Source organism: Salvelinus namaycush, unplaced genomic scaffold (assembly GCF_016432855.1).
Source record: "Salvelinus namaycush isolate Seneca unplaced genomic scaffold, SaNama_1.0 Scaffold412, whole genome shotgun sequence".
Lineage (NCBI taxonomy): Eukaryota > Metazoa > Chordata > Actinopteri > Salmoniformes > Salmonidae > Salvelinus > Salvelinus namaycush.
Genome location: NW_024061101.1, coordinates 80,697 through 103,998, shown reverse-complemented (window position 1 = coordinate 103,998; position 23,302 = coordinate 80,697). Strand labels below are relative to the sequence as shown.

Sequence of the window (23,302 nt, the reverse complement as noted above, 5' to 3'; positions counted from 1 at the left end):
AAAAGATTAAGATGGGCAAAAGAACACAGACACTGGACAGAGGAACTCTGCCTAGAAGGCCAGCATCCCGGAGTCGCCTCTTCACTGTTGACGTTGAGACTGGTGTTTTGCAGGTACTATTTAATGAAGCTGCCAGTTGAGGACTTGTGAGGCATCTGTTTCTCAAACTAGACACTCTAATGTACTTGTCCTCTTGCTCAGTTGTGCATCGGGGCCTCCCACTCCTCTTCCTATTCTGGTTAGAGCCTGTTGGGTCTTTAAAGTGCATACTTTTATTTTATTCAGCTGCATTCACAATGATTCCAATTTTCTCCAACGTCTTCTCCGCTTGTGCTGTTGTGGTGTTCATTGTCAACCAACTTTCTCATTCATCATTATTCACAATTCATTCAGGATTATCCTTAATCGTGGTACCATCCACATTAATGTAGAAGTGTTTAGAAACATATTCTATTCTTATTTTCAATAAAAGTGACACAATACATTGGGTCTTTGTAATTTCACAGCCAAGGCTGTGCAAGAAATCCTGTCGGTGAATGTTCCGCCCTCATAGGCCCCTGAGCCTGTGTAATGGACTGTAATTGAAGAAGTGGGATGGGTTTTATTTGTTGACATATCTATTTTTGTATTTTGAATGTTGTCGTTTTTACCCCTTTCCCGCAATATATTTTGTATTTGATCGTTCAATATGCCGTACAGCTGGTGGCGGTAATGCACCATTAACATTGAATGCCAACCGCCATTAAACCCCATCGAAGCAGAAGAAGAATGAACACGACCGGAGAAGAAGATGAATCTTCGGACGTCAGTTATGTGCGACCCGGCGTGTTAGCTGAAGGACAAGCAGAATCGAGTGGAGGCACGAAATATCTTCAGGTGGCTATGTAGCTAAAATTACTGCAACATGTAGCTCATGAAATTCACGACTTTCAGCAATGAATGCAAAACGAGTAGTGGTATTTACAGCGACGTTACGGACTATGTGGTGCTATTTCTGTCTAGTGTTCTAACGTCGTTAGCTACGAGATGCGCACACACTAAGGCAACGTTAGCTAGCTGACGTTATCACAAGCTGCCAAACCATTTGGTTCATTATTAGCTAGCTACGATAACTTATCAAATTAGCTAGACATAACTTGATACATATATCGTTTAAACGTGAATAGCTTGTTTATGAGTTGAACATGTATACTGTAGGTTACTGCACAGAACGTCGTATCAGTTTGCTAGCTAGCTAACTAGCCGTGTCTAAGCTAACTAGCCGTGTCTAAGCTAACTAGCCGTGTCTAAGCTAACTAGCCGTGTCTAAGCTAACTAGCTAGTGATTTACAGCAAGGTTTCCCAAAATCGGCCCTAGCCCAGTGTTCTCTAGCCCATAAGCAGCTTGTTGCTACTCTGTCATTCAACCTGATTATTTTACTGACACATGAGTAAGTCATTCAATCTAGTAACATGACTGGTATTGTTGTAGGTAGCTAACATATTCATTCAACCGAATAAATGACTGGTATTGTTGTAGGTAGCTAACATATTCATTCAACCGAATAAACTGAGATTGTTGTAGTTACAGGACCGTCCATTAGGCAGGATTAGAGGGCAGTAGAGTGAGCTCGGTGTTTTCTGAGCTAAACTGACCAAGACGCACCTCCAACTAGGGGTGGGCGATATATCGAATGAATTAAAACAAATGTTTTTGCGCAATATTCCAAATGGCAGTATTGCAGAAGTTTTTTTTGTATTTGTTTTTATGAGAGTTTATGTCCGCTTGTTCTCATGTCTCGTTCGCTCCTTCTGTTCTGTGCACCTTGCCATTTACATTAGGTATCTGTTTCTTCTGTTCTGTGCACCTTGCCATTTACATTAGATATCTGTTTCTTCTGTTCTGTGCACCTTGCCATTTACATTAGATATCTGTTTCTTCTGTTCTGTGCACCTTGCCATTTACATTAGGTATCTGTTTCTTCTGTTCTGTGCACCTTGCCATTTACATTAGGTATCTGTTTCTTCTGTTCTGTGCACCTTGCCATTTACATTAGATATCTGTTTCTTCTGTTCTGTGCACCTTGCCATTTACATTAGGTATCTGTTTCTTCTGTTCTGTGCACCTTGCCATTTACATTAGATATCTGTTTCTTCTGTTCTGTGCACCTTGCCATTTACATTAGGTATCTGTTTCTTCTGTTCTGTGCACCTTGCCATTTACATTAGGTATCTGTTTCTTCTGTTCTGTGCACCTTGCCATTTACATTAGATATCTGTTTCTTCTGTTCTGTGCACCTTGCCATTTACATTAGATATCTGTTTCTTCTGTTCTGTGCACCTTGCCATTTACATTAGATATCTGTTTCTTCTGTTCTGTGCACCTTGCCATTTACATTAGGTATCTGTTTCTTCTGTTCTGTGCACCTTGCCATTTACATTAGATATCTGTTTCTTCTGTTCTGTGCACCTTGCCATTTACATTAGATATCTGTTTCTTCTGTTCTGTGCACCTTGCCATTTACATTAGATATCTGTTTCTTCTGTTCTGTGCACCTTGCCATTTACATTAGATATCTGTTTCTTCTGTTCTGTGCACCTTGCCATTTACATTAGATATCTGTTTCTTCTGCTCTGTGCACCTTGCCATTTACATTAGATATCTGTTTCTTCTGTTCTGTGCACCTTGCCATTTACATTAGATATCTGTTTCTTCTGTTCTGTGCACCTTGCCATTTACATTAGATATCTGTTTCTTCTGTTCTGTGCACCTTGCCATTTACATTAGATATCTGTTTCTTCTGTTCTGTGCACCTTGCCATTTACATTAGATATCTGTTTCTTCTGTTCTGTGCACCTTGCCATTTACATTAGATATCTGTTTCTTCTGTTCTGTGCACCTTGCCATTTACATTAGATATCTGTTTATAGTGATGAGATGGTCATGTCTCCGTCGTAGCAATGGGAGTCTTTGTCTCAAATGCGGGAATGCAGCCGACAAGCTTAGATTTAAAATAGCGCATAGAAACGCATTGGGCTTATTTTGGCCAGACAAAACCCTCTCTTGCCTCTTTCTCCCAAGACCCTGCCCCTACCACTCACAATAACAAAGATGAGAGATCTTCCTCTCTGACAAGCGGATTCAACTCGCTATTTGAGGTTTGGTCCAACAGAATTGGTAATATGGAGACATTATTTTGCTGTAATATAAGTTAGCCTTTTGAACCATACACTGTTTGTTTCAACTTCTCAAATTTCGAGCAGGCACTACTAAAACGTATGTACCAATGAACATTAATGCTCAGTTTGTCACGCGCACGTAATGTTACCATGTATCGCTAGCAGCAATTTAGTCAAATATTGTTATGCTAGCTGTTTAGTCTGATTTATAAATGTGCAATACGCATAAAGCAAGTATATAAGCAATTGGCAACTCTTGTCATTCTGAGAAATAAGGTAAGCCACTTGATTTCAACATGTGAACAAAGTGGACAGACTAGCATGCTGTTCAAACAGTTGGAGACGGACAGAAGGGTGTGTTCGTAACAAGTCAACTGTTATGTCTTGTTCGCTGTATTCAGAGCTGGTGAAATTATACCTAGATCCAAGTTGGCTAAACTTGAAACATAAATATTAGCTGGCTACTCACTAGCACGTGGGCTTGTGCTTTAGAGATTATGAGACTGGTGTTCATTTTCTATAATGCCTGCTACATTATTAGTTCATGTGCATTATGCATGGTTCTGGTTACATTTGTTACAAAAAGGTTATATTTTGTAGATAGAGCTGAAAGCCAGATCAATGATTATTGGAGGGGGAAAAAGCAGGTACAACTATTTTGATAAAATGATTAGTGGTTCTTATGGTTGTGGAAGACTTATATTCAACCAAGCTCTGAATTCATTATATTATTACTGACTGTTTAAATGCAGTGTATTTGACCATTCATTTTACTACAACAGCTTATTTAGAGAACATTTAAGAAAAAAAATGGAGATGTATATTGTGAATTGCCCATAAGTTTGAAAAGAATCAACATGAGTTTTAGCCCATATCGCCCATCCCTGGCTCCAACACATAACACGTCACAATTCTGCCCAAAGACAATGAAGACTTCTCTGACCTAGTGGTATATGGGCTATTTACTTTAGCGCTGATGCCTCCCATGATAAGCAGTGCCTACTTTGCCAAAGTTGGGCACAAAATATTTATCTTATTGCGCTGTTTCCTCCCGCATGTTGTTGGACGATCAAATAAGTGAAAGTAATATAAAGATTGGGACACAAGTGATGCTTAATGATAATCATAAATGGTTTTAATGTGAGCATTTTCTCCAATAAACAAATGACTAGCATGAACACATTAATTTAACATTTGGAAATGTGAAATCAACCAGACCAAATGGAGAGAAAAAAATACAATATAACAAATGATCAAACTCTGATTCGAACTATAGCTCAGAACTGTGTGAAAATGCCCAAAACATGTTAACAAACACCATATCCTACAAACAGTCTAAATAAAATGTACAGTATTTAATGGAATTAGGCTACTAAGTTTCCCTCCTTCTCCGTGGGCTTTATTGTCATGAATCAGTACTACAGGCTAATACAGACGATGCAACTGCCTGTTTTACAAACGGTACCACATCGATGGGTATATTTTTTTTACTAAGCAAGTTAGTTAAGAACAACTTCTTATTTTCAATGACGGCCTAGGAACAGTGGGTTAACTGCCTTGTTCAGGGGCAGAATGACAGATTTTTACCTTGTCAGCTCGGGGTTTCGATCTTGCAACCTTTCGGTTACTTGTCCAACGCTCTAACCGCTAGGCATTGTGGGCTGACACTAGGCTACCTGCCACCCCCTCTAACCACTAGGCATTGTGGGCTGACACTAGGCTACCTGCCACCCCCTCTAACCACTAGGCATTGTGGGCTGACACTAGGCTACCTGCCACCCCCTCTAACCGCTAGGCATTGTGGGCTGACACTAGGCTACCTGCCACCCCCTCTAACCACTAGGCATTGTGGGCTGACACTAGGCTACCTGACACCCCCTCTAACCACTAGGCATTGTGGGCTGACACTAGGCTACCTGCCACCCCCTCTAACCACTAGGCATTGTGGGCTGACACTAGGCTACCTGCCACCCCCTCTAACCACTAGGCATTGTGGGCTGACACTAGGCTACCTGCCACCCCCTCTAACCGCTAGGCATTGTGGGCTGACACTAGGCTACCTGCCACCCCCTCTAACCACTAGGCATTGTGGGCTGACACTAGGCTACCTGACACCCCCTCTAACCACTAGGCATTGTGGGCTGACACTAGGCTACCTGCCACCCCCTCTAACCACTAGGCATTGTGGGCTGACACTAGGCTACCTGCCACCCCCTCTAACCGCTAGGCATTGTGGGCTGACACTAGGCTACCTGCCACCCCCTCTAACCACTAGGCATTGTGGGCTGACACTAGGCTACCTGCCACCCCCTCTAACCACTAGGCATTGTGGGCTGACACTAGGCTACCTGCCACCCCCTCTAACCGCTAGGCATTGTGGGCTGACACTAGGCTACCTGCCACCCCCTCTAACCACTAGGCATTGTGGGCTGACACTAGGCTACCTGACACCCCCTCTAACCACTAGGCATTGTGGGCTGACACTAGGCTACCTGCCACCCCCTCTAACCACTAGGCATTGTGGGCTGACACTAGGCTACCTGCCACCCCCTCTAACCGCTAGGCATTGTGGGCTGACACTAGGCTACCTGCCACCCCCTCTAACCGCTAGGCATTGTGGGCTGACACTAGGCTACCTGCCACCCCCTCTAACCGCTAGGCATTGTGGGCTGACACTAGGCTACCTGCCACCCCCTCTAACCGCTAGGCATTGTGGGCTGACACTAGGCTACCTGCCACCCCCTCTAACCGCTAGGCATTGTGGGCTGACACTAGGCTACCTGCCACCCCCTCTAACCGCTAGGCATTGTGGGCTGACACTAGGCTACCTGCCACCCCCTCTAACCGCTAGGCATTGTGGGCTGACACTAGGCTACCTGCCACCCCCTCTAACCGCTAGGCATTGTGGGCTGACACTAGGCTACCTGCCACCCCCTCTAACCGCTAGGCATTGTGGGCTGACACTAGGCTACCTGCCACCCCCTCTAACCGCTAGGCATTGTGGGCTGACACTAGGCTACCTGCCACCCCCTCTAACCGCTAGGCATTGTGGGCTGACACTAGGCTACCTGCCACCCCCTCTAACCGCTAGGCATTGTGGGCTGACACTAGGCTACCTGCCACCCCCTCTAACCGCTAGGCATTGTGGGCTGACACTAGGCTACCTGCCACCCCCTCTAACCGCTAGGCATTGTGGGCTGACACTAGGCTACCTGCCACCCCCTCTAACCGCTAGGCATTGTGGGCTGACACTAGGCTACCTGCCACCCCCTCTAACCGCTAGGCATTGTGGGCTGACACTAGGCTACCTGCCACCCCCTCTAACCGCTAGGCATTGTGGGCTGACACTAGGCTACCTGCCACCCCCTCTAACCGCTAGGCATTGTGGGCTGACACTAGGCTACCTGCCACCCCCTCTAACCGCTAGGCATTGTGGGCTGACACTAGGCTACCTGCCACCCCCTCTAACCGCTAGGCATTGTGGGCTGACACTAGGCTACCTGCCACCCCCTCTAACCGCTAGGCATTGTGGGCTGACACTAGGCTACCTGCCACCCCCTCTAACCGCTAGGCATTGTGGGCTGACACTAGGCTACCTGCCACCCCCTCTAACCACTAGGCATTGTGGGCTGACACTAGGCTACCTGCCACCCCCTCTAACCACTAGGCATTGTGGGCTGACACTAGGCTACCTGCCACCCCCTCTAACCACTAGGCATTGTGGGCTGACACTAGGCTACCTGCCACCCCCTCTAACCGCTAGGCATTGTGGGCTGACACTAGGCTACCTGCCACCCCCTCTAACCACTAGGCATTGTGGGCTGACACTAGGCTACCTGCCACCCCCTCTAACCGCTAGGCATTGTGGGCTGACACTAGGCTACCTGCCACCCCCTCTAACCCTAGGCATTGTGGGCTGACACTAGGCTACCTGCCACCCCCTCTAACCACTAGGCATTGTGGGCTGACACTAGGCTACCTGCCACCCCCTCTAACCGCTAGGCATTGTGGGCTGACACTAGGCTACCTGCCACCCCCTCTAACCGCTAGGCATTGTGGGCTGACACTAGGCTACCTGCCACCCCCTCTAACCGCTAGGCATTGTGGGCTGACACTAGGCTACCTGCCACCCCCTCTAACCGCTAGGCATTGTGGGCTGACACTAGGCTACCTGCCACCCCCTCTAACCACTAGGCATTGTGGGCTGACACTAGGCTACCTGCCACCCCCTCTAACCGCTAGGCATTGTGGGCTGACACTAGGCTACCTGACACCCCCTCTAACCACTAGGCATTGTGGGCTGACACTAGGCTACCTGCCACCCCCTCTAACCACTAGGCATTGTGGGCTGACACTAGGCTACCTGACACCCCCTCTAACCACTAGGCATTGTGGGCTGACACTAGGCTACCTGCCACCCCCTCTAACCACTAGGCATTGTGGGCTGACACTAGGCTACCTGACACCCCCTCTAACCACTAGGCATTGTGGGCTGACACTAGGCTACCTGCCACCCCCTCTAACCACTAGGCATTGTGGGCTGACACTAGGCTACCTGCCACCCCCTCTAACCACTAGGCATTGTGGGCTGACACTAGGCTACCTGCCACCCCCTCTAACCACTAGGCATTGTGGGCTGACACTAGGCTACCTGCCACCCCCTCTAACCACTAGGCATTGTGGGCTGACACTAGGCTACCTGCCACCCCCTCTAACCACTAGGCATTGTGGGCTGACACTAGGCTACCTGCCACCCCCTCTAACCACTAGGCATTGTGGGCTGACACTAGGCTACACTAGTTTTGTGGGGTAGTATGTTTTACTTTGACTCGCCTAGAGCGGCAGAACTGCCAGGACGAGGCCAGTGTAGCTACCTGACATTATTCATTCATTCAACCCGGTCTAGGATTCAATCTAATGATGTGACAGACCTTAGTGAATGTTATTCATTAATTTATCCACCAGGGTTTCCTCTGGAGATTGTCATCATGGCGGTGGCATCTTTATCCCGAGCTCTGCGCTCGCTGTCCCTCTCCTGGCCGGCTCTATTACCAACCCAGGTAGGCTCTAGTCTCCATATCTAATCAAACAGCATCATGGTAGACAGTGGGGATATCTGTAATAGCTATGTATTGTTTTGTGCTATATACACGATATGTATTGACCAGCTGACTCCTATGAATGTTTAGACATCAGGACAGAGCATGGTCAGGCAGGACTAAGGCCAGATAGATACAGTTGAAGTCGGAAGTTAACATACACTTAGGTTGGAGTCATTAAAACCTGTCTTTCAACCGCCCCACAAACTTCTTGTTAACAAATAATAGTTTTGGCAAGTCGGTTAGGACATCTACTTTGTGTATGACACAAGTAATTTTTCCAACCGTTGTTTACAGACAGATTATTTCACTTATAATTCACTGTATCACAATTCCAGTGGGTCAGAAGTTTACATACACTAAGTTGACTGTGTCTTTAAACAGCTTGGAAAAGTCCAGAAAATGATGTCATGGCTTTAGAAGCTTCTGATAGGCTAATTGACATAATTTGAGTTAATTGGAGGTGTACCTGTGGATGTATTTCAAGGCCTACCTTCAAACTCAGTGCCTCTTTGCTTGACATCATGGGAAAATCAAAAGAAATCAGTCAAGACGTCAGAAATAAATTGTAGACCTCCACAAGTCTGGTTCGTCCTTGGGAGCAATTTCCAAACGCCTGAAGGTACCATGTTCATCTGTACAAACAATAGTACGCAAGTATAAACACCATGGGACCACGCAGGCCTCATACCGTACTTTGGTGCAAAAAGTGCAAATCAATCCCAGAACAACAGCAAATGACCTTGTGAAGATGCTGGAGGAAACAGGTACAAAAGTATCTATATCCACAGTAAAACGAGTCCTATATCCATAACCTGAAAGGCCGCTCAGCAAGGAGGAAGCCACTGCTATAAAACCGCCATAAAAAAGCTTTTTTGCGTTTTGCAACTGCACATGGGGACAAAGATCGTACTTTTTGTAGAAATGTCCTCTGGTCTGATGAAACAAAAATAGAACTGTTTGACCATAATGACCATCATTGTGTTTGGAGGAAAAAGGGGGAGGCTTGCAAGCCCAAGAACACCATCCCAACTGTGAAGCATGGGGGTGGCAGTGTCATGTTGTGAGGGTGCTTTTCTGCAGGAGGGACTGGTGCACTTCACAAAATAGATGGCCTCATGAGGAGGGAAATTATGAGGATATATTGAAGCAACATCTCAAGACATCAGTCAGGAAGTTAATGCTTGGTCACAAATGGGTCTTCCACTTTCAAAGTCGTGACAAAATGGCTTAAGGACAACAAAGTCAAGGTATTGGAGTGGCCATCACAAAGCCCTGACCTCATTCCTATAGAAAATTTGTGGGCAGAACTGAAAAAGCGTTTTGCGAGCAAGGAGGCCTACAAACCTAACTCAGTTACACCAGCTCTGTCAGGAGGATAGGGACAAAATTCACCCAACTTATTGTGGGAAGCTTGTGGAAGGCTACGTGAAACGTTTGACCCAAGTTAAACAATTTTAAAGGCAACGCTACCATATGCTAATTTAGTGTATGTAAACTTATGACCCACTGGGGATGTGATGAAAGAAATAAAAGCTGAAATAAATCATTCTCTCTAATATTATTCTGACATTTTCACATTTTAAAAATAAAGTGGTGATCCTAACTGACCTAAGACAGGGCATTTTTACTAGGATTAAATGTCAGCAACTGTGAAACTAAGTTTAAATGTATTTGGCTAAGGTGTATTTAACTTCCTACTTCAACTGTAGATTTACGGTCGTGGCCAAAACTTTTGAGAATGACACGGATGGGTAGGTGTGGGCAGCGAACGGTTGAAGGGCATGCATTTAGTTTTGCTTGCATTTAAGAGCAGTTGGAGGACACAAGGAGAGTTGTATGGCATTGAAGCTGGTCTGGAGGTTAGTTAACACAGTGTCCAAAGAAGGCCAGACGTATACAGAATGGTGTCGTCTGCGTAGAGGTGGATCAGAGAATCACCAGCAGCAAGAGCGACATCATTGATGTATACAGAGAAAAGAGTCGGCCCAAGGATTGAACCCTGTGGCACCCCTAGAGACTGCCAGAGGTTCGGACAACAGGCCCTCCACCCCTAGAGACTGCCAGAGGTTCGGACAACAGGCCCTCCACCCCTAGAGACTGCCAGAGGTTTGAACAACAGGCCCTCCGATTTGACACACTGAACTCTATGATTGACAGTCAGAAACCTTGGCCAGGTCAATGAATACAGCTGCACAGTATTGTCTAGCTCGTAGCCAGTTAGCTGGCTTGCTTTTGTTGGGGGTTCCGGTTCTTAAGTATAAAAAATAGTAGATCCGTACCACATTGGGTGAGGAAGGGTTGCAGGAGAGTATATTCAGTCCATAGATGGAAAGTGATATTAAAATGTGTGTGTGTGTGTATATATATATATATATATATATACACTTTATGTTCATATATATGTTCATATATGAAAAAAAAACAAGGGAAAAACAATATTTACACGGACAAGACAAAACACATGTTCGACTGCTACGCCATCTTGTTTTTTTTTCTCCAATTGGGATGAGTTGGACCGCAGAGTGAAGGTAAAGCAGCCAACAAGTGCTCAGCATATGTGGGAACTCCTTCAAGACTGTTGGTTAAGAGCTTGTAAGCGCATGTGACAAATACAATTTGATTTGAAAAGCTGAAAGTTGGTGGAGTGTAGAGCTGTCATCAGGGCAAAGGTGTTTAACACTTTATTTTTGCTTACTACATGATTTCATGTGTTATTTAATAGTTTGTCTTAACTATTATTCTACAATGTAGAAAATAATAAAAAATAAAGAGGAATCCTTGAATGAGTGTGTCCAAACTGTTGACTGTTACTGTGTGTGTGTGTGTGTGTGTGAATTTGGAAAGTATTCAGACCCCTTGACCGTTTCTGTTGTTTTTTTTTACATTACAGCCTTATTCTAAAATGTGTTTTTCCCCCCCTCATCAATCTACACACAATACCACATAATGAAAAAGCCAAAACAGGTTTAGACATTTTTGCAGATGTATTACAAATAAAAACATATCACATTACATGTTCATAAGTATTCAGACCCTTTACTCAGTAATTTGTTGAAGCACCTTTGGCAGCAATTTACAGCCTTGGGTATGACACTACAAGGTTGGAACACCTGTAATTGGGGAGTTTCTCCCTTTTCTGCAGATTCTCTCAGCTATTTTCAGGTCTCTCCAGATAGGTTCGATCAGGTTCAAGTCTGGTCTCTGGTTGGGCAACTCAAGGACATACAGAGACTTGTCCCAAAGCCACTCCTGCGTTGTCTTGGCTGTGTGCTTAGGATCGTTGTCTTGTTGGAAGGTGAACCGGCTCATCAGTCTGAGGTCCTGAGCGCTCTGGAGACGGTTTTCATCAAGGATCTCTTCGTACTTTGCTCCATTCATCTTTCCCTCGATCCAAACTATTCTCCCAGTCCCTGCCACTGTAAAACATCCACACATCATGATGCTGCCACCACCATGCTTCATCGTAGGGATGGTGCCAGGTTTCCTCCAGACGTGACGCTTGGTATTCAGGCCAAGGAGTTAAATCTTGGTTTCATCAGACCAGAGAATCTTGTTTCTCATGGTCTGAGAGTCTTTAGGTGCCTTTTGACAAACTCCAAGCGGGCTATCATGTGCTTTTACTGAGGAGTGGCTTCTGTCTGGCCACTCTACCATAAAGGCCTGATTGGTGTAGTGCTGCAGAGATGGTTGTCCTTCTGGAAGGTTCTCCCATCTCCACAGAGGAACTCTTTAGCTCTGTCGGTGACCATCGGGTTCTCCTTACGAAGGCCTTTCTCCCCTCATTGCTCAGTTTGGCCGGGCGGCCAGCTCTAGGAAGAACCTTGGTGGTTCCAAACTTCCATTTAAGAATGATGGAGGCCACTGTGTTCTTAGACCTTCAATGCTGCAGAAATGTTTTGGTACCCTTCCCCCACATCTGTGCCTCGACTCAATCCTGTCTCGGAGCTCTATGGACAATTCCTTTGACTTCATGGCTTGGTTTTTGCTCTGACATGCACTGTCAAGTGTGGGATCTTGTATAAACAGGTGTGTGCCTTCCCAAATCATGTCCAATCAGTTGAAATGACCACAGGTGGACTCCAAGTTGTAGAAACATCTCAAGGTTTATCAATGGAAAAAGGATGCACCTGAGCTCAATTTTGAGTCTCATAGCAAAGGGTCTGAAATACTTTTATGTAAAAAGGTATTCTTTTTATTTTTTATGCATTTTTATTTTTTGCAAACATTTCTAAACCAGTTTTTGCTTTGTCATTATGGGTTGTGTAGATTGATGAAAAACATGTTATTTTCATTTTTTTTTTTTTTTATTAGGCTGTAACACAATGTAGAAAAAGTCCAGGGGTCTGAATACTTTCCAAATGCACTGTGTTTGTTGTTCATAGACAGCAGGACATACGGTGCTCCGGTCCCAGACCAGCTCCATGTTTCCCTCTCTAACCTGCTCTGGGTGGCGAGGCTTCCTGACTACAACCTGTCTGGAGCAGAACAGAAACGCATGGAAACAGAGGGAGAAATACACCATTAGACCTATAGGCATGAAGAAGACTGGAGGCAGAGATCACTCTGGTAACCCTATCCGTAGTACACCATCAGACAGACTAACCCCTACCTACATCCTACCCGTAGTACACCATCAGACAGTGAGACTGACTGGGACAGACATACCATTGATTGAGCTATATTTCCCTCCTAACCTACAGGGAGGGTTCGTACACATGGTATTGGAGGAGGCCATAAACAGAGATACCGTTGGATTGACTTCCAGCGTCTCCGCTATGAACCAGGCAGAGAGGAGCAGACCTTCGAGGAGAGGGTGATGGAGGTTCGGTATGACCCCTGCAGGTATGAGAATTACTCTTAACCTTACCCCTGTTGGCGGCCCCCACCTTACCCCTGTTGGCGGCCCCCGCCCTACCCCTGTTGGCGGCCCCCGCCCTACCCCTGTTGGCGGCCCCCGCCCTACCCCTGTTGGCGGCCCCCGCCCTACCCCTGTTGGCGGCCCCCGCCCTACCCCTGTTGGCGGCCCCCGCCCTACCCCTGTTGGCGGCCCCCGCCTTACCCCTGTTGGCGGCCCCCGCCTTACCCCTGTTGGCGGCCCCCGCCTTACCCCTGTTGGCGGCCCCCGCCCTACCCCTGTTGGCGGCCCCCGCCTTACCCCTGTTGGCGGCCCCCGCCTTACCCCTGTTGGCGGCCCCCGCCTTACCCCTGTTGGCGGCCCCCGCCCTACCCCTGTTGGCGGCCCCCGCCCTACCCCTGTTGGCGGCCCCCGCCTTACCCCTGTTGGCGGCCCCCGCCTTACCCCTGTTGGCGGCCCCCGCCTTACCCCTGTTGGCGGCCCCCGCCTTACCCCTGTTGGCGGCCCCCGCCCTACCCCTGTTGGCGGCCCCCGCCCTACCCCTGTTGGCGGCCCCCGCCCTACCCCTGTTGGCGGCCCCCGCCTTACCCCTGTTGGCGGCCCCCGCCTTACCCCTGTTGGCGGCCCCCGCCTTACCCCTGTTGGCGGCCCCCGCCCTACCCCTGTTGGCGGCCCCCGCCCTACCCCTGTTGGCACTATCAACAAGGCAGGTGCTACAGGTCCTAGTGTTGTCGCACATGGACGACTGTTCAGTCGTGTGGTCAGGTGCCACAAATAGGGACTTAGGAAAACTGCAATTGGTTCAGAACAGGGCAGCCTGGCTGGCCCTTGGATGTACACAAAGAGAAAATATTAATAATATGCATGTCAATCTCTCCTGCCTCAAAGTGGAGAAGAGATTGACTTCATCACTACTTGTATATATAAACCCCAGGAAGAGCAGCTGCTGCCTTGACAGGAACTAATGGGGATCCATACCCTGTTGTCGGCGGCGCCCCCGCCCTACCCTGTTGTCGGCGGCGCCCCCGCCCTACCCTGTTGTCGGCGGCGCCCCCGCCCTACCCTGTTGTCGGCGGCGCCCCCGCCCTACCCTGTTGTCGGCGGCGCCCCCGCCCTACCCTGTTGTCGGCGGCGCCCCCGCCCTACCCTGTTGTCGGCGGCGCCCCCGCCCTACCCTGTTGCAGGGCTCTACTCTAACTTTTTTCCCAAGGAGTACATGTGCTCCTAAATAAAACAAAAATGAAGGAGCAAAGTGAAAAATGTTCAAGTAGGAAGAGTAGCTGCTGCCTTTGCAGCCGTAGTCTGGCTTTTTTATACCTTTTTGGAGCAGCGGCTTCTTCCTTGCTGAGCGGCCTTTCAGGTTATGTCGATATAGGACTCGTTTTACTGTGGATATAGATACTTGTCTGTACAAGGTCCTTTTGCTGTTCTGGGATTGATTTGCTCTTTTGGCACCACAGTACATTCATCTCTAGGAGACAGATCGCGTCTCCTTCCTGAGCGGTATGACGGCTGCGTGGTCCCATGGGGTTTATACTTGCGTACTATTGTTTGTACAGATGAACGTGGTACCTTCAGGCATTTGGGAATTGCTCCCAAGGATGAACAAGACTTGTGGAGGTATAAAAAAAAATTCAGAGGTCTTGACTGATTTCTTTTGATTTTCCCATGATGTCAAGCAAGGAGGCACTGAGTTTGAAGGTAGGCCTTGAAAAACATCCACAGGTACACCTCCAATTGACAAAAATTATGTCAATTAGCCTATCAGAAGATTTTGACCCCCCCAGATCCTTTGTTCAGGGACACATTATTCAATTTCTGTTAGTCACATGTCTGTGGAACTTGTTCAGTTTGTCTCAGTTGTTGAATCTTGTTCATACAACTATTTACACATGTAAAGTTTGCTGAACAACTATGTACACATGTAAAGTTTGCTGAACAACTATGTACACATGTAAAGTTTGCTGAACAACTATGTACACATGTAAAGTTTGCTGAACAACTATGTACACATGTAAAGTTTGCTGAACAACTATGTACACATGTAAGTTTGCTGAGAACAACTATGTACAATGTAAGTTTGCTGATACAACTATGTACACATGTAAAGTTTGCTGAACAACTATGTACACATGTAAATTTGCTGAACAACTATGTACACATGTAAAGTTTGCTGAACAACTATGTACACATGTAAAGTTTGCTGAACAACTATGTACACATGTTAAGTTTGCTGAACAACTATGTACACATGTTAAGTTTGCTGAACAACTATGTACACATGTTAAGTTTGCTGAAAATAAACACAGTTGACAGTGAGATGTTTTGTTTAGTTTAGTAAAAATAAAGAAAAACCCTTGAATGAGTAGGTGTTCTAAAACTTTTGACCGGTAGTGTATCTACTGGTCTTTTTCTATGTGAATCTAGAAGACGTTCGCTGTCTAAGTGATATCTATTGGTGTTTCGTAACAGATCTGCAGAAATAGCTCTGGTGGCAGGAGGCAAGAGGAAGCGTTGGATTATTGCTACAGAGAACATGCAAGTTGGAGACCTCATTAAAACCTCTGGGACTATCGGCCGCATGGCAGGTAAGACCTCACCAAACCCTAGCTGCTGCACTGTGTGGAAGCTTCAGTCAAACCTCCTGGCTTTTTCTATTTTCATTTTATCCTTCATTTACCAGGTAAGTTGACTGAACACAATGGGAGAATAGTTACAGATTCTCTCCACAAGATAATGGAGCTGTTTCTAACCTACGTGTCCTCTCCAAGATAATGGAGCTGTTTCTAACCCACCTGTCCTCTCCACAAGATAATGGAGCTGTTTCTAACCCACCTGTCCTCTCCACATAAGATAATGGAGCTGTTTCTAACCCACCTGTCCTCTCCACAAGATAATGGAGCCGTTTCTAACCCACCTGTCCTCTCCACAAGATAATGGAGCCGTTTCTAACCCAACTGTCCTCTCCACAAGATAATGGAGCTGTTTCGAACCCTTCTGTCCTCTCCACAAGATAATGGAGCTGTTTCTAACCCTCCTGTCCTCTCCACAAGATAATGGAGCCGTTTCTAACCCACCTGTCCTCTCCACAAGATAATGGAGCTGTTTCTAACCCACCTGTCCACATAAGATAATGGAGCTGTTTCTAACCTACGTGTCCTCTCCAAAAGATAATGGAGCTGTTTCTAACCCACCTGTCCTCTCCACAAGATAATGGAGCTGTTTCGAACCCACCTGTCCTCTCCACAAGATAATGAAGCTGTTTCGAACCCACCTGTCCTCTCCACAAGATAATGGAGCTGTTTCTAACCCTCCTGTCCTCTCCACAAGATAATGGAGCCGTTTCTAACCCACCTGTCCTCTCCACAAGATAATGGAGCTGTTTCTAACCCACCTGTCCTCTCCACAAGATAATGGAGCTGTTTCTAACCCACCTGTCCTCTCCACAAGATAATGGAGCTGTTTCTTACCCACCTGTCCTCTCCACAAGATAATGGAGCTGTTTCTAACCCACATGTCCTCTCCACAAGATAATGGAGCTGTTTCTAACCCACATGTCCTCTCCACAAGATAATGGAGCTGTTTCTAACCCACCTGTCCTCAAGATAATGGAGCTGTTTCTAACCTACGTGTCCTCTCCACAAGATAATGGAGCGGTTTCTAACCTACGTGTCCTCTCCACAAGATAATGGAGCTGTTTCTAACCCACCTGTCCTCCACAAGATAATGGAGCTGTTTCTAACCCACCTGTCCTCCACAAGATAATGGAGCTGTTTCTAACCCACCTGTCCTCAAGATAATGGAGCTGTTTCTAACCCACCTGTCCTCAAGATAATGGAGCTGTTTCTAACCCACCTGTCCTCAAGATAATGGAGCTGTTTCTAACCCACCTGTCCTCAAGATAATGGAGCTGTTTCTAACCCACCTGTCCTCTCCACAAGATAATGGAGCTGTTTCTAACCCCTCTCCTCAAGATAATGGAGCTGTTTCTAACCCACATGTCCTCTCCACAAGATAATGGAGCTGTTTCTAACCCACCTGTCCTCAAGATAATGGAGCTGTTTCTAACCTACGTGTCCTCTCCACAAGATAATGGAGCAGTTTCTAACCTACGTGTCCTCTCCACAAGATAATGGAGCTGTTTCTAACTTACGTGTCCTCCACAAGATAATGGAGCTGTTTCTAACCCACCTGTCCACATAAGATAATGGAGCTGTTTCTAACTTACGTGTCCTCCACAAGATAATGGAGCTGTTTCTAACCCACATGTCCTCTCCACAAGATAATGGAGCTGTTTCTAACCCACCTGTCCTCAAGATAATGGAGCTGTTTCTAACCCACCTGTCCTCAAGATAATGGAGCTGTTTCTAACCCACCTGTCCTCTCCACAAGATAATGGAGCTGTTTCTAACCCACCTGTCCTCTCCACAAGATAATGGAGCTGTTTCTAACCCACCTGTCATCTCCAAGATAATGGAGCTGTTTCTAACCCACCTCTCCACAAGATAATGGAGCTGTTTCTAACCCACCTGTCCTCTCCACAAGATAATGGAGCTGTTTCTAACCCACCTCTCCACAAGATAATGGAGCTGTTTCTAACCCACCTGTCCTCTCCACAAAATAATGGAGCTGTTTCTAACCCACCTGTCCTCTCCACAAGATAATGGAGCTGTTTCTAACCCACCTGTCCTCTCCACAAGATAATGGCGCTGTTTCTAACCCACCTGTCCTCAAGATAATGGAGCTGTTTCTAACCCACATGTCCTCAAGATAATGGAGCTGTTTCTAACCTACGTGTCCTCTCCAAGATAATGGAGCTGTTTCTAACCCACCTGTCCTCTCCACAAGATAATGGAGCTGTTTCTAACCCACCTGTCCTCTCCACAAGATAATGGAGCTGTTTCTAACCCACCTGTCCACATAAGATAATGGAGCTGTTTCTAACCCACCTGTCCTCTCCACAAGATAATGGAGCTGTTTCTAACTTACGTGTCCTCCACAAGATAATGGAGCTGTTTCTAACCCACCTGTCCTCTCCACAAGATAATGGAGCTGTTTCTAACTTACGTGTCCTCCACAAGATAATGGAGCTGTTTCTAACCCACCTGTCCACATAAGATAAAGGAGCTGTTTCTAACTTACGTGTCCTCCACAAGATAATGGAGCTGTTTCTAACCCACCTGTCCTCTCCACAAGATAATGGAGCTGTTTCTAACCCACCTTGTCCTCAAGATAATGGAGCTGTTTCTAACCCACCTGTCCTCAAGATAATGGAGCTGTTTCTAACCTACGTGTCCTCTCCACAAGATAATGGAGCTGTTTCTAACCCACCTGTCCTCAAGATTATGGAGCTGTTTCTAACCTACGTGTCCTCCAAGATAATGGAGCTGTTTCTAACCCACCTGTCCACATAAGATAATGGAGCTGTTTCTAACTTACGTGGCCTCCACAAGATAATGGAGCTGTTTCTAACCCATGTGTCCTCCACAAGATAATGGAGCCGTTTCTAACCTACGTGTCCTCTCCAAGATAATGGAGCTGTTTCTAACCCACCTCTCCACAAGATAATGGAGCTGTTTCTAACCCACCTTTCCACAAGATATTGGAGCTCTCTCAAGTCTGTTATAATGTATGTTGTCTCCAGTCTGTAATGTATATTGTATGTCTGTATAATATTCTAATGTTTCTGTCATGATGTCATCTAGTTTCGGCTAAAGAAGGAGACTCGTTCCCCCTGGGAGCTCTTCCTGTTGGAACTCTGGTCAACAACCTGGAACTGTATCCTGGGAAAGGAGCCACCTACATCCGTGCTGCAGGTAACCTTTACCCATAACCACTGACCTCTAACCCCTGATCCCTATACGTGCTGCAGGTAACCTTTACCACTGTCCTCTAACCCTGATCCCTATCCGGGCTGCAGGTAACCTTTACCACTGTCCCCTAACCCCTGATCCCTATCCGTGCTGCAGGTAACCTTACCACTGTCCTCTAACCCCTGATCCTATCCGGGCTGCAGGTAACCTTTACCACTGTCCCCTAACCCCTGATCCCTATCCGTGCTGCAGGTAACCTTTACCACTGTCCTCTAACCCTGATCCCTATCCGGGCTGCAGGTAACCTTTACCACTGTCCTCTAACCCCTGATCCCTATACGTGCTGCAGGTAACCTTTACCACTGTCCTCTAACCCCTGATCCCTATCCGTGCTGCAGGTAACCTTTACCACTGTCCTCTAACCCTGATCCCTATCTGGGCTGCAGGTAACCTTTACCACTGTCCCCTAACCCCTGATCCCTATCCGTGCTGCAGGTAACCTTTACCACTGTCCTCTAACCCCTGATCCCTATCCGTGCTGCAGGTAACCTTTACCACTGTCCCCTAACTCCTGATCCCTATCCGTGCTGCAGGTAACCTTTACCACTGTCCTCTAACCCTGATCCCTATTCGTGCTGCAGGTAACCTTTACCACTGTCCTCTAACCCTGATCCCTATCCGTGCTGCAGGTAACCTTTACCACTGTCCTCTAACCCTGATCCCTATCCGTGCTGCAGGTAACCTTTACCACTGTCCTCTAACCCCTGATCCCTATCTGGGCTGCAGGTAACCTTTACCACTGTCCTCTAACCCTGATCCCTATACGTGCTGCAGGTAACCTTTACCACTGTCCCCTAACCCCTGATCCCTATACGTGCTGCAGGTAACCTTTACCACTGTCCTCTAACCCCTGATCCCTATCTGGGCTGCAGGTAACCTTTACCACTGTCCTCTAACCCTGATCCTATCCGTGCTGCGGTAACCTTTACCACTGTCCCTCTAACCCCTGATCCATATCTGGGCTGCAGGTAAACCTTTACCACTGTCCTCTAACCCCTGATCCCTATACGTGCTGCAGGTAACCTTTACCACTGTCCTCTAACCCTGATCCCTATCCGGGCTGCAGGTAACCTTTACCACTGTCCCCTAACCCCTGATCCCTATCCGGGCTGCAGGTAACCTTTACCACTGTCCCCTAACCCCTGATCCCTATCCGGGCTGCAGGTAACCTTTACCACTGTCCTCTAACCCCTGATCCCTATACGTGCTGCAGGTAACCTTTACCACTGTCCTCTAACCCCTGATCCCTATCCGGGCTGCAGGTAACCTTTACCACTGTCCCCTAACCCCTGATCCCTATCCGTGCTGCAGGTAACCTTTACCACTGTCCCCTAACCCCTGATCCCTATCTGGGCTGCAGGTAACCTTTACCACTGTCCCCTAACCCCTGATCCCTATCTGGGCTGCAGGTAACCTTTACCACTGTCCTCTAACCCCTGATCCCTATCTGGCGCCAGGTAAACTTTACCACTGTCCTCTAACCCTGATCCCTCTCCGGCTGCAGGTAACCTTTACCACTGTCCCCTAACCCCTGATCCCTATCCGTGCTGCAGGTAACCTTTACCACTGACCTCTAACCCCTGATCCTTATCCGTGCTGCAGGTAACCTTTACCACTGTCCTCTAACCCCTGATCCCTATCTGGGCTGCAGGTAACCTTTACCACTGTCCTCTAACCCCTGATCCCTCTTCGGGCTGCAGGTAACCTTTACCACTGTCCCCTAACCCCTGATCCCTATCTGTGCTGCAGGTAACCTTTACCACTGTCCTCTAACCCCTGATCCCTATCTGGGCTGCAGGTAACCTTTACCACTGTCCCCTAACCCCTGATCCCTATCCGGGCTGCAGTAACCTTTACCACTGTCCTCTAACCCCTGATCCCTATCCGGCTGCAGGTAACCTTTACCACTGTCCTCTAACCCTGATCCCTATCCGGGCTGCAGGTAACCTTTACCACTGTCCTCTAACCCCTGATCCCTATCCGGGCTGCAGGTAACCTTTACCACTGTCCTCTAACCCCTGATCCCTATCCGGGCTGCAGGTAACCTTTACCACTGTCCTCTAACCCCTGATCCTTATCCGTGCTGCAGGTAACCTTTACCACTGTCCTCTAACCCCTGATCCCTATCCGGGCTGCAGGTAACCTTTACCACTGTCCTCTAACCCCTGATCCCTATCTGGGCTGCAGGTAACCTTTACCACTGTCCTCTAACCCCTGATCCCTATCTGGGCTGCAGGTAACCTTTACCACTGTCCCCTAACCCCTGATCCCTATCCGGGCTGCAGGTAACCTTACCACTGTCCCTAACCCCTGATCCCTATCCGGGCTGCAGGTAACCTTTACCACTGTCCTCTAACCCTGATCCCTATCCGTGCTGCAGGTAACCTTTACCACTGTCCTCTAACCCCTGATCCTTATCCGTGCTGCAGGTAACCTTTACCACTGTCCTCTAACCCCTGATCCCTATCCGTGCTGCAGGTAACCTTTACCACTGTCCCCTAACCCCTGATCCCTATCCGTGCTGCAGGTAACCTTTACCACTGTCCCCTAACCCTGATCCTATCCGTGCTGCAGGTAACCTTTACCACTGTCCCTAACCCTGATCTATCTGGGCTGCAGGTAACCTTTACCACTGTCCTCCCTGATCCCTATCCTGCTGCAGGTACCTATACCACTGTCTAACCCTATCCCTATCCGTGCTGCAGGTAACCTTTACCACTGTCCCTAACCCCTGATCCCTATCCGGGCTGCAGGTAACCTTTACCACTGTCCTCTAACCCCTGATCCCTATACGTGCTGCAGGTAACCTTTACCACTGTCCTCTAACCCTGATCCCTATCCGGGCTGCAGGTAACCTTTACCACTGTCCCCTAACCCCTGATCCCTATCCGTGCTGCAGGTAACCTTTACCACTGTCCCCCTAACCCTGATCCCTATCTGGCTGCAGGTACCTTTACCACTGTCCCCTAACCCTGATCCCTATCTGGGCTGCAGGTAACCTTTACCACTGTCCTCTAACCCTGATCCCTATCTGGGCTGCAGGTAACCTTTACGACTGTCCTCTAACCCCTGATCCCTATCTGGGCTGCAGGTAAACTTTACCACTGTCCTCTAACCCCTGATCCCTCTCCGGGCTGCAGGTAACCTTTACCACTGTCCCCTAACCCCTGATCCCTATCCGTGCTGCAGGTAACCTTTACCACTGACCTCTAACCCCTGATCCTTATCCGTGCTGCAGGTAACCTTTACCACTGTCCTCTAACCCCTGATCCCTATCTGGGCTGCAGGTAACCTTTACCACTGTCCTCTAACCCCTGATCCCTATCCGGGCTGCAGGTAACCTTTACCACTGTCCCCTAACCCCTGATCCCTATCCGTGCTGCAGGTAACCTTTACACTGTCCCCTAACCCTGATCCCTATCTGGGCTGCAGGTAACCTTTACACATGTCCCCTAACCCCTGATCCCTATCTGGGCTGCAGGTAACCTTTACCACTGTCCTCTAACCCCTGATCCCTATCTGGGCTGCAGGTAACCTTTACGACTGTCCTCTAACCCCTGATCCCTATCTGGGCTGCAGGTAAACTTTACCACTGTCCTCTAACCCCTGATCCCTCTCCGGGCTGCAGGTAACCTTTACCACTGTCCCCTAACCCCTGATCCCTATCCGTCTGCAGGTATAACCTTTACCACTGACCTCTAAACCCCTGATCCTTATCCGTGCTGCAGGTAACCTTTACCACTGTCCTCTAACCCCTGATCCCTATCTGGGCTGCAGGTAACCTTTACCACTGTCCTCTACACCTGATCCCTCTTCGGGCTGCAGGTAACCTTTACCACTGTCCCCTAACCCCTGATCCCTATCCGTGCTGCAGGTAACCTTTACCACTGTCCTCTAACCCCTGATCCCTATCAGGGCTGCAGGTAACCTTTACCACTGTCCCCTAACCCCTGATCCCTATCCGGGCTGCAGGTAACCTTTACCACTGTCCTCTAACCCCTGATCCCTATCCGGGCTGCGGTAACCTTTACCACTGTCTCTAACCCTGATCCCTATCCGGGCTGCAGGTCCTTTGTGGGGGAGCAGTCGGGGGGTGATGGGGGGGGGGCGGACTTTTTCTTTCGGTGGGGGGGGGCGGGATTACTAGCGTACCGTTGCTCCTTTCTTACCTCCGTGCTTAGCTGTTGCTCGGCGTTGTCAGTACGGAGGTTAGAACCATAGCACGGGAATAGTGTTATAGCAGGGGGGCGGCGCGGGGCGCGCAGGGAGCGCGGATCGAGTCCGTGCTGCGAACAGTCGCTCCTTGTCGGGGG

General features: G+C 47.9%; 1 protein-coding gene across 1 annotated transcript; it reads left to right on the top strand.

The window, feature by feature from the left end:
• Positions 1-773: 773 nt before the first annotated feature.
• mrpl2 (mitochondrial ribosomal protein L2) lies at positions 774-22,684 on the top strand. Its single transcript, XM_038986125.1, has 10 exons — positions 774-876; positions 8,125-8,219; positions 12,644-12,827; positions 12,962-13,103; positions 15,589-15,704; positions 18,822-18,932; positions 21,517-21,563; positions 21,889-21,936; positions 22,375-22,421; positions 22,666-22,684. Exons 2-10 carry the CDS (start codon positions 8,148-8,150, stop codon positions 22,682-22,684), a joined length of 786 nt encoding a protein of 261 aa, XP_038842053.1. The 5' UTR covers positions 774-876; positions 8,125-8,147.
• Positions 22,685-23,302: the final 618 nt, after the last annotated feature.

Bases quoted from the DNA above. Each gene is read 5' to 3' on its own strand.
- mrpl2 (XM_038986125.1), top strand. From the start codon at position 8,148: ATGGCGGTGGCATCTTTATCCCGAGCTCTGCGCTCGCTGTCCCTCTCC. The intron at 15,705-18,821 runs GTAAGACCTCAC...GATGTCATCTAG, and splicing joins GACTATCGGCCGCATGGCAG to TTTCGGCTAAAGAAGGAGAC. The intron at 21,564-21,888 runs GTAACCTTTACC...TCCGTGCTGCAG, and splicing joins TGATCCTATCCGTGCTGCAG to GTAACCTTTACCACTGTCCC.